At 35.9% G+C, this 12,064-nt stretch overlaps 1 protein-coding gene across 5 annotated transcripts in view; it reads left to right on the top strand.

The window, feature by feature from the left end:
- Positions 1-12,064, top strand: part of UBR3 (ubiquitin protein ligase E3 component n-recognin 3) — a 103,205-nt gene that overhangs the window by 14,250 nt on the left and 76,891 nt on the right. For 4 of the 5 annotated variants that reach the window (XM_033516150.1, XM_033516148.1, XM_015634519.3 and 1 more), the window contains exons 3-7: positions 241-399; positions 1,393-1,536; positions 2,159-2,208; positions 4,781-4,847; positions 8,629-8,759. In XM_033516150.1, coding sequence (XP_033372041.1) covers positions 241-399; positions 1,393-1,536; positions 2,159-2,208; positions 4,781-4,847; positions 8,629-8,759 — 551 coding nt within the window. Of the gene's footprint in view, positions 1-240; positions 400-1,392; positions 1,537-2,158; positions 2,209-4,780; positions 4,848-6,158; positions 6,256-8,628; positions 8,760-12,064 lie in introns of those variants that run through there. The other variant, XM_033516151.1, reaches the window with a different exon arrangement.

Genomic DNA, 12,064 nt, shown 5'->3' with positions numbered 1-12,064 from the left:
GTGATTTGATTTTGTTACCTGCTAGCATGCTTAAATATGTTTTAAGGGTTACCTAGCATTGTGCTGAGCTCTTCCAGAAAATGAAACCAGGTATAGTTTGAAATTTGTATGTGTGAATTTTAGAGAATTATGAATATATAAATTATTTTTATTTGCAGTGGTCGTAACTGTTCTGCTTATGGCAATTTTGACTAAATTTCATTACATCTGCATCAAAAGCTCTTCTTATGTGGTTTTCAGCTCTTGATCTGCCGTCAGAGAAAGACCTTCATAAAATTCTTCAGGTTTTGGAGCCTCATGTTTCCTTCCTGGAAGACTTGACCAAAATGGGAGGTGCAATGAGATCAGTTCTTACCCAGGTTTTAACTAGCCAACAGTTCTACAAAAATCTTAGCTCTGGTATGTTTGTGTTATTTCTAATAATTACATTTTCAAACTATGAAGAATTAAGGGCGTCAGGTTTTTTTATAACTTCAGTTTCTGCATGGGCTTTTTTTGACATCTCAAAGTACAGAAAAAAAGCCTATTTTTAAGGATATTACATTTATAGGAGGGTGAGCTTCAGAGTGACTAGAAACATTTGTTATTAAGAGCTGTAAGAGCAAATATCTGATCTGTGTCCCAAATAAACTTATAAAGAAACATCTTTTCAGGAAAGTTTTATAAGAAATCTATTCTAGCATAGTATTGCCAAACTAGTCATAACAAAGTTGTTCAAAGTGGAATGTCTAACTTATTTTTGGGATCTGCTCTCACAGAGATTACTGGAGGAGAACTGAATGGCAAAAGACCATTGTCCTGCATTTCTGTGAAAAGCCTTCTCATCTTTTTTTCTTAAACATTACCCCCCTCTTCATTATTTTTTTAATCCTGTACCAAATCACAGTGAATCTGAGAATGCTGGCCAGTCACAACTAACCCAGATCCCCTAGTGTAAATTAATTCCATGTTATTTTCTTTTGATTTAGAGTTCTTTGCATAGGTATGGAGCAAATAGTAATTACTGTGGTGTTAAGTTGCCATAACTGGCTTGGGCAGCAGCTAGGTAAAGAACAGGCAGTCTCCAAATCTTTATTTGAAAGGAGAAAGACTTAGTAAAGCTGCCTCACAGGCAGTTCTCTTTAGTGTTTCCTTCCTTTTTCTCTCCTGTTATAGTATTCAAATGGGAGTAATTTAATTACTTCTCTTTCTTATATGTGATGGATTTCCTGATACAGAAATACAGAGAGGGAACGGAAAATAAGACATGCTTATCTGGACTCTTTGAATGGAGGATATGTTATTAAACTAAAGCATTGTGGGCCATTTTTTAGATTGCTTGCATAGAGTATGAAGCATATGAATCAAGGAACTGTTTCTGTGCTTTAATACTGTTTTATGTATACATTCAAGGTGTTGGAGAGAATGCATGTGCAAAGAAAAGTCATGAAAAGTACCTCATTGCTTTGAAAGGCTCTGGATTGGCATTTCCTGAGGATAAAATTGCATGTGGTATACAGGAACAAGGAGCTGGAACTAGCACATTATCTGTTCAAGGTATGTGTAGAAAAATATTTTAAGAGAAGACTTGATTATTGATGGGTTTTATATAAACTGCTTTGGGTTTATTTTTAAGAATAGCTGATTTAATGAAACTTAGGGAATTAGCTGTTATTTATTGCACTACCAAATTAGAGGACTCTTAGTTCTATCAGCAAAGCTAAACATGTTAACTTCTTATTGCTAATATGTTAAACACCATTTTTCCAGTCATAACATTAGTGGAATTTGAATGGGCAAGATGAAATTGCTCATAGTGGAATTTTGCCACTTCAGCAAAATGATTATCAATCCACAGCACCTCTTCTTGTAAAGGTTCTGTGGATTTATTTTATTTTTTTTGATCACTGAAGTCCATCAGAGGGGTTTTTTTTTTCAATTTCTGAAAGAATGCTCATTTGTTAACACCATGCATTGAAGTTCTGCAATGGCAAGTATTTGCAAATCTCTGATTTTGTATTGCTTGGAAATCTTACTCCAACTTCTCAGTTCACTGCTATGTATCTTTCAAAGAAAATTAATGAAGTGTTCCATTTCATACTGGCTTAAATATCTTAAAATACTGTCTTTTCAATATAAGAGTTATAAAAAGAATCTCTGAACTTTTTTATTTCAAAAGGTTTGGCAGGTGGTACAGCAACATCAGGACAAGGGGATTCTTCAGATGAGGTGAGACTTCTTAAAGACTGCAATGAACTGCAACAGAACATTAAAGGGGGAGAATGCTTGCAGCCAAATCCCACAAATCTTACATCTTATATCTGCCATACATGATCCCAGTTTTACTAATTAGGAATAATAGAGGTATAAAGGAATAGTTCTCATGCCTTTGATTTACTAAGGACCTCTTGAAAAATCCTGAGTTTTGCTAATACTGTTCCAGTTTAATTTATGTACATAATGGAGAAGAAACCTCTGTAGGTATTCCAGAAATCACTATCAAGTAAATTTGACTTGATTAAAGCAAACTTAGAGCATGTAAGGCTATGAGTGTTGGTAGCAGTATTTGGCACTTGAGATTCCAGCTGAACTGGTGATAGCGGCAGTGGGAATTTCTCTGTAGATAAATTCTCATGTGTTGACTTGACCTTACTTACCAAACATTTGTAGTGGGAGTGAAAAGGAGAGAATCTCATTTTAGGTTGAGCTTTAATAAATAAGGAGGAAAGTTAAATTCTGGTAGAGTAACTTTATCAATTTATTTTCGTCTTTGTTTTCTCAACTATTTAAAACCTAATTTCAACTAGTAAGCCTTAGCTTAGACATTTTGGTAGGGTAACATAACAGACTTTAAATAATGTAAACAGATATCCTGTATAAAAATGTTTGTCTCTCAGTGTGGCAAAAGCATTCATGAATTGTGCTTTATTTGATTCCTTGGAAAATAAAATCTTCTTAAATAGGAGGACAGGTTTAGAGAGGGCCTTTTTTCTCCTTTTGCAAAAAGGAAAACATGCAAAATAACAGGCATCCTTCAGATTAATTTTTGCTTAGAACCATCTACTATTGTAGAAGTAAAACTAAATACTGAACTGTGCAAAACTTTTCAAGCTGTTTGGTTCCCTGCAGAAGTACTGGTCTGATCTGTAGTCTATGTAAATTTTGTAGTCTAGCGTTCCATCTGTGAAATAATACTACCATTAGATCTTGGTAAGGAAGAACATTTTTAACCTTTCTACATTCATTTGAAATGCCAGAGGAAGAAAATCCTGTTAAAAGCGTACTCTTGCCACTTTTCTTAATTATAACATAGTTTTACTTTTCTCTAAGAGAGTATAATCAGGTATTAAAAACAAACTGTAAATGCCCTATGTAATTCACATGGGATTACAGAGGAGAGGAACATTATTTTTATAATAAGCATTTCAGCTTTCCACCTGAACAGTCTATTTTGAATTTTGGATGAAAGGAGTGGACTTCCTTTTCAGTAATTAGTATTTGTCAAGCAGCTCATGATGAGGAAAAAGATTATGAAATAAAAAATTAACTTTCTTCCCTGATGCTTTTTTCAGGGCAGGAGACTTGAATTGCAGAGTCCTGCAGTTCATATTAATATCCCAACAAGTCCGATTTTTTTCTTGAGAATACATGGCCAGTCTGATTGGGGACTGCGCAGTGGCAGCATCCTGAGAACTTACTGACTCATTCCTGATTGAAATACCAAAGTAGTGTTCACAAAGAGCACAGGATGCCTAATTGTTCAAATGTGTGTCCATCTTAAAATGAATTTTCAAATGGAGGAAATTAAAGGCTAGGCAAATTCAGACCTTTCATTTACACTATACTTGTGGTCAGTCCTTAGATATAAAGTATGAGCAATCTTCTTCCTCAAGACAGGATAGTAGCTTCTTGAGATTCAGGTTCCTTATCATTCCAGAAAAGTTTGGGAGTAAAACATGGCATTTGCTTAGGGGAGAAGGATATTGAGTGCTTATTTTTAACAGTAGATATCTGTATTAATTATGTCTAATTTTATTAGCTCTAATAAGAATCTTTATTTCTAGTTTCATTAGGACTATCATTGTTGGCAAAGATCCATGCAACATTTAATATACTTCTGTAATGTTACATTCTTTTTTAACATGCAGTGCTTGATTTGGTGGTGGTGGTGATGTTTTTAACTTGTATTACATTTTGGAGCCTTTGCTGTTTGTAGCGTGCCTTGAAAGCTTCAGATGACAAATGCCTGTATAAAATGTTTCCATTATTCTGTAGGGAGCAAGCAGTTAGAATTGGCCTCTTAAAGGTGTCAAAAATACTTTGTTCTTGCACTAAAAGTTTATATTGATTAGAAAGTATGTAGCTAATTTCATATGTTGTCAACTTTGATATAGAGTATGTTGGCTGATATTTTTTCTCTGAAACAAAACCCTACAATACCCTACAAGTGGATAAGGTAAAATCTTAGATGCGCAAAGGTTAGAAATCTTGTGGTGTTAAACTTTTGTAGCAGTTTTAGAAATCAAAGCAACTAACATTAGAAAATGAATGAAATAAATGTGGATGATAATGCTGCCTGTAGGGGGAAAAGAGGCAATTAAAAAAATATGTTTTTCTCTAAAGAGTTGTACACAGTGCATGATTTCTGTAAGCAGTAAAAGTGTTTTTCTTGTAAGAATATATTGAAGGCTTCTCTGTTTTAGTTTGGGAGTTAAACCAGAATTTTGAGAGTATACCATCTCCTGGCAATAAGGTTTTAAGTATCTGATTGTCAATTTTTAAAACTCTTCCTCTACCCCAGGAGGACCAGGATGGTAGCCAAGGTGTGGGAAAGCGCAAGAGGGTGAAATTAAGCAGCACCACCAAAGGTATTTATAAAGTACTGTTTACTGGTTATTTAGTACAGTTACTGGTATTTATAAAGTCTCATTTTATCATCTTTGCTTTATATCTATACTCAATTCATTTCCTGAGCACTGTAGTGCTGCATGTGACAGGTATTAAACATAAGAAATTCTAAAAAAGAGTAGGAAGTGAAAATGTGGTAATTGGCAGTTTAGATTTCCCTTGAGTGAATACCACTGTCTGGGACTCCGAACATTTTGTCACCTCTGTGTTGTAAGCTGACCTCCAAAAATTCATTCAGTTTCCACTGTGTGCTGTTCAAGGCTGCAATATAATTTTACAAAACAAGTGTTTGATTTATTTGTTCTTGACAAATTTTTTTGATTGTGCCACTGTACGGTATGATAGTGATTGCAGCCAGGCAAGAATCGTTGATCTTTCTGTAGCATTTCAGTAATGCTTAAGATAAAATACTTGAATGAAATCTCTCTTGAAACCACTCCATTATTTTTCTATCTTGAAATTAGTCCCTTTTGCAGTTCCTAGTCCAACATGAGTAGCACTCACATTGAGGTCAGTGCAAGTTTTTAATTCAAGAATAATCATAGGCTGGACAAGGCGGTTCTATCTTGTGCTTGACATGTTTCTGTGCTAAAAATTGTTCAATAATATTTAAATGCTATTGTTAAATAAAGGAGACCTTTTTGGTTGTGATTTTTTTAATACGAGTGTGAGGAGGCTAACATAGAAAGTGCAAAGAATTGCAAGCCTTGAGAAAAGAGTATTTGGTACAGGAATTGTGGTGAAAGTTGGAATAAAGTTTCTGGAAGGTCTCTGGAACAAAGGTTTGGAGCTTGAGTTTTAAATGCAAAGGTTCATGAATCAATGAAATAGTATTATGTGAGGAGTATGGGAAAGTAAGATTGGTTTTAGTGTTTCCAGATTGAAGGAAAAATGACGAGGAATCCAAAAAAGCAGAGAACTAAATGTTTTGGCAACAGTGTTATTAGTGGTGATCTTAAAAATGGTGTGAAAAAGATTGTGGTAGAGATGTGGAAGAGGCAGTAGTTTTGAAGAAATGCAGGAAACAGAGAGACATCCAAGGAAAGTTCTCTTACTTGGATTTAAGAGGCTGTTAGCTTGTCCAAAAGATGAGTTAATCAGGTAACACAAGAAAAAAATGCTGCTGTTCTGATGCATAATAATTAATTAGGGAAAGAGACAGGGAGGATGCCCAGATTAGAAGCTGCCTCATCAGAAAACCAATATCAGCAGTGGCATTTCAGGATAAGTGATACTTGAATTGAACATTTCATTTTCCCCCAGGATTGTAGTTTTCCCCCTCTGAGGCATCCCAACATGGACTGTGGTCATGATGTTGATAGCTCCTAATATCTGCCCCAGAGGAGGGAGTCTGCCAATGGGGGAAGGGTAAGTATCTGTTTTTATGAAATATCAAATAGTTTTCTGAAGTTTTCAGTATTCATATTTTATGTCCAATAGGGTATAAAATAAGAGTATGAAAAGAAAATTTTGGAAAACTGAGTATTGAATAAAAACAGATTTACCTTTTCCATATAAGCAGACTCCCTGTCCCATCCTAGCTCTTCAGTAGTACTGTCTTCATCCAGAGTTATTTATATACTGCGGGTATCTTGGAATGCTAAGTCTCATATTCCAGAGAGATATTTATAACACTCTGTGAGGTGTTTGTGGTGTAAAGAAAGAAGAAAATATTTCTATAAAGAAAGTACAGTTTTTATGCTGAGGTTCACTCAAACAGGTATGGGACTGAGTACTGAGAACTGTTTTTTTTTTACTCTGTTTTAAAACCTCATACTACATCCATCTGAAATACCAGATGTTTAAGGTAATTTAAAGAGGCACCATATTTTTTAAAAAGAAATTTAAAATCTAGTGATGCTTTTCAGAAGGGTGGGAACATTAGTCCCAGTGTTCTTGACAAATTTTCCAGGTTTGGTAAGAGCATTCTGCCGACTCGCAGGCGTAAGTGGATATGTATTGTTGTGTCCCTGCCTGAAACTGCTGCACGAAGTATTGGATATACACTGTTCACCTCTGGTGTGTGTCAGAGAAAGCTGCACGGTCAGTGATAGATACAGTGTTGTGTCACTTGTCTCCATGCCTGGTGTTTTCACTCAGAAGCATTTGGCATAGACCTTAACTTGTACTCTCTGTTCTGTGGACAGAGGACTTCAGTCTTGCAAGGTTGCTTTCATGGGTAGTCAAATCACATGTGCAACTGCATAACAAGAGATGAGGAAGAGAACATAAATAAGCATCATATGTTTGTTGCTGTAGGTGATGTGTAATACCTTATAAAATAGTTTAATATTAATTAATATTACAAAATATAATATTTTAATTACCTTTCATGATTCTGTGAAGGTAATGGTTTGTATCATTGCTTGTCGAATATATTGAATAAAACATTATTTTTTTTATTTTTTTTTTTGTGGCTTGTCAGAGTCTTGAGAAGAACCCTAAAATTTAAGTCTGGGCAAATTGGTTACTTGCCCAGGGAGCTCTGACATTTGGTAATAGTGAAAAATTGAGGAAATTCCTGCTTAGGAAGAGCACAAATGCCTATCTTGCTTAGAATAGGCATGAAGCTATCTGGTGCAGTCTTTAAAGCTGTCACACTTCAGTGAAGATTTGAGTCTTCAAGGCCAGATGATGTTCAGTGTAAATGTTTCTGAATGTGTGCACTCCATATACTCCTGTTGGAATATGTGATTTTGTGTGGAGTTATATATCCTCAGGTGTAGTTTTTTCTAGGTATGGAGAAGTAGTAGTATCATTACTTTTTTCTTTCATCCTCATATGTTACTGGAGTGAATACCATCTGTTGTAGTTGTAAAGTATAAACAATCAATGTCTTGAAAAGTGATGATGAAGAGTCTTTATATTTTAGTTTTTTTAAAAACAGAGTTAATATGATTTACACTCTGTCAAGTGATAATTTCATTAACAGTTTATTCTAGCAAAGGTCAGTTTGCAGCTTTGCAATCAGGAAACTGATCTGCTTGAAAACACAGCTGACAAAATGGAAAGATCCTGGACTTGATTCCTACGTAGGTCCCCCACAGGGATCTATTATCAGCATGAGTAAAGGAGTAGAGTGAATGGACAGGAAAGGGGAAAGATGAGACCGTCTCTCCTGCTACCATTAGGAGCTAGTGCCTCCTGATTATCTGGTTATGGTAATGTTTGTATTAAAAAAACCCAACAAACAACGTAGTGGTTGGTCAATCAGTGCATGTGTTGCTTTGAAAGTAAGAGTAAAGGATACATTATTGCTTCTATTTATTTTGTTTAGAGCTTGGTAAAGTGTTGCTTAGGTAATAGAATTCATCACTTAATCATAAATTATATTTTGTTGTTTTGATATTTTAACTTCAGTTAAGTAGTAGTCTACAGTGTTTCCCTTGGTTAAGTGGTTGTGTAAATATTGTGCAATTTGCTGTGATGTATTATAATCAGTGCAGCTATTATGGTAAGGTGATGTGATTCAATGCAATCAATGAAGATTGTACTCTGTGGTAGAATTGTACTGAAAACTTCCACTGGCTTCTCTGGGAGGTTCTTTTATAGTTACAGACTGACACTCTGCAGTATTGGTGATCTTAATTTTCCCAGTGTTTAAAAAGAAATTATTTACAGAATGCACTATGTTCTTGAATTTTTGTTCCTGAATTTTTATATGAGTGCAACTGCACTATTATTGTTCTTAGTTTTAATACTTATTGTATTACACATGCCCTGCTTCAACCTTTTATGCAGATCAGTCTATCATGGATGTTTTGAAGCATAAATGTTTTCTAGAAGAATTATTATTTTGGACAATAAAATATGAGTTTCCACAGAAGATGGTGACTTTCTTACTCAACATGCTACCAGATCAAGATTACAAGGTACTCGGCCTTACTTCATTCAAACCTAAGTATCTTTTTATATTCACATACTTAGTGTGTATTGTGCCTTGCATGACACCATGTATGCTTATGTTTGAATAATAAGCAGTAAAATAATGCAGATCTTTTACCTTCTTTTGAGTATTTTGTAAGAAGTTCTAAACTGTATAGTATTTGAAAACCAGTGTGGACAAAACAAGATGGATAAATCTGGAGCAGCACTATTAATTTTGATTTCATAGTTTATTTTCCTTTTTGTCTGTTAGTACATATTTGCATGTGTTGGATTTTGTTTCATTTTATTTTACTTTGTAAATTGTTCTTTATCACTTAAAACATGTGAATCAGCACTGTATGGTTCTGCAATGTGGTATGACTAGTGAATAATTGCAGTGATTTCATTCCTGTTTAAGTTATTGTAGTAGGCAGTGGTTTCCCCATACAGGCCATTACAGTGTGAGTATTCTTGCTGCAGCTATGCTCTAGGTGATTTTGGCTGCCTTCCAGGTGCTTCCTTACAGAGTTTTGCAGTTGTCCATACCAAGTATCTCCTGGCCTGGAGTTGTGGAGACTGGATGTCATCTTCCTGTTTTAAATCTTGATGTGCAGCCAGGTTTGGTTGTTTGCTCCACATGTTCCAAGGACCTAGTATACATAGCAGTCAGGCGTAACATTTTGCTCTGACCATGCCATACCCTTGAGCCATGCAAATATTTTGGACCTCCTCAATCCCTGCTGGGAGGAGAAGATCAAGAAATTCTGAAGTCCAGGCATGCAGATTTCTTCAAAAATGTCTGTTTGTAATGGGACAGTGCTGTATTTGTGCCCCCTTAAAACCTTGCTGCATCAAAACAAAGGACATGAAGACAACTTGCAAGGAAGAAAAAGATAACAGCCTTCAGCACTACTGTGTCCATGTGAAGATGCCATTTTGATTTGGGATACCAGCATAGATTCGTCTTGGTCTTAGATTCAGCTAATACATGAGGAGACATTAGGACTTCTTAACTGATGATTCATTGCTATGAAGCCTGAGTTCTTCTTGATATTTGGACACCCACGTGGACATTCAGTTCTCCTGATCCATTGCCAGCTAAATTCCTGCCTGTAAAAACACCCAGCTGCTAGCAGCATGCAGAAGAATCTGGTAAGTGTTGCTGTGTTTCCCTTATAATTGTATCATGTAATAACAGCAGCATCTGATGATTGTGGGATCTTTCTTCCTTTGACAACGAGCCATAGTCTTCAGTGACTTTACTTGTTCTGTTCATTATCTTTCTTCACTCAGAGTGGAGATGATGTTGTGTTTGGTCCATTTTCTACCCACTAATACTGCATGCTCAGATTGAAAGGTTTTTATGAACTTTTTTGGTTGGTTGATTTTTTTTTTCTGTTACTAGTTTCATATTGTTTTTCATTAAACAGTTAATTCCTATGTTAAAGCCTTAGTAGAAGCACAAGTACCAAGTGTTCAGATTTTTTTTAGAATTTGTGTTTAATTGTTGTGATTGTCTAAATGGCATTTTTAAGTAGTAAGGAAACTCGGAACAGGAAATGTATCACATAGCAGTACTAGGGAGGCAGTAAACTGGTTTTTTGCAAGATACCTTTGCTTTGTTGCAAAACTATCAATGCTGCATGAATTTTAAACATGTTTATGAGGCCTGTTGTTAATTTACAAGGAGTTGCTCTGCCTTTTACATGGAAAAGAGAGAACATAGCTTTTTGGGATTAATTAGAAGAATGTTTTATCTTCCATGCTTCCATTTAGCTTTTTTGAAAGAAAAGCTTGTTTGCTGATTAATCATTCTGCATTCTTAAACAACAGGAATACCTCTTGGGATATTCCCTTCCAAGTGGTCTCTCAGCTTTCTGCTACTTTCTCTCATCTCATCTATGTCACATGTACTATTCTAATTTTTTTCTGTGTCTGCTGTAGTGAAATTTATCTGATTCTTCGTGAGGTGATATAGCCCTTTAAATCAGCAGAACTCTGCTAGGTTGGATTTCTGATAAACTGAGGAAGCTAGCTGGACAGAGCACAGAGCTGGCTATCTGTGTGTGATTTGAAATTGTTGAAATCTGACTTCCAGCATAAACATTAGAATCCATCATTGCCCTGTGTAGCAGTCATTGGGCCACTAGCAATCTGAGTTACACAGATTTTTTTTGTTTTAAATAGGAAAGCAAACTTCCCTTTAGGGGTTCCCAATATTGAAAAGAGGTGTTGAAAGGGGTGGGCTAAAACCCTGGGTTCACTAGCTCTTCCCTCTCTCCCTACTTTGGCATATGAGAGAGATAGCACAACAAAAAGTGTGGTCTTTGCCTTACAGATTTGTGCTTGAGGCATCCCTTCCAGCACTCTCTGACATTTGAAGCTTGGAAGACTTACAAGTAAAGAAAAAGAAAACAGAAGAAAAAAATATTGAAGCTTCCAAGAAATCGAAGGTGTTATGGTTTGGACAAGAGGAAAAGCAAAAGGCTGGAGAAAGAGACTTCCATGTGACCAAGGAGAAGGCGAAGAATACGTTGGCAGTAACCAGGAAGATGATGGAAGAGTTCAAAATCACCCAAGGGGAGAGCCTTGCTGAAATCTGGAATACTGGAAATACAAAAATGCAAAAGCAGCTGGTAGACATAATGAATCAACCAACATAATGACCAGAAATGCTGTGCCTTGTTAGGCACCTCTCCCATAGTGACCCTTGAGGCAGCTAGTACAGCAATAGGACTTCACTGATTCCTGGATATGCTCTTCTACAAATTCTGTAGAACAGTTTTTCCATTGGAACCCTAATTTTAGTGCAGAATTTGGCTGTCAGTAATATTTTCTGTTTTAGCATTGAGACTATAAACATGGGAGATGTGAGTTCTACCTGAAGCATGGCGTTCATGTTAGTCTCCCGAGAGTTCTGGGATTGAAGTTGAGTGGTCACTGGGAGGAAAGGCCAGCTGAAAACATTAACTTTGTTTTTCCATAGGTAGAAATTTAGAAGCTGTTCAAGATCCTAGAGAGTAAGTCAGTGAAGATAATTAGATGTACAGAAAGCATGTCTGTCTTAGGAACCATTTCTTGCAGAAGGTTGGAAGCTGCGTATTTGGAAATGTGTTATGACAGAAATTGCATTCTTGCTCCGTTTTCTATTTTTCCTAAGTTGTGTATATAGCTTTGGCCACCGAAAGAAAGAATGTGTGGATGGACTGATATGGCCTACTGTGGCTGGTTTTTTGCACTGACTGCAGTTTACTGTAGTATTTCAGCTTCTTAACTTCTAGAATGAGTTTAGTTTCTTCCCCTCAAAATT

The sequence above is a fragment of the Parus major genome, chromosome 7 (genome assembly GCF_001522545.3).
Source record: "Parus major isolate Abel chromosome 7, Parus_major1.1, whole genome shotgun sequence".
Lineage (NCBI taxonomy): Eukaryota > Metazoa > Chordata > Aves > Passeriformes > Paridae > Parus > Parus major.
This window is presented reverse-complemented; position numbering and strand designations above follow the sequence as displayed.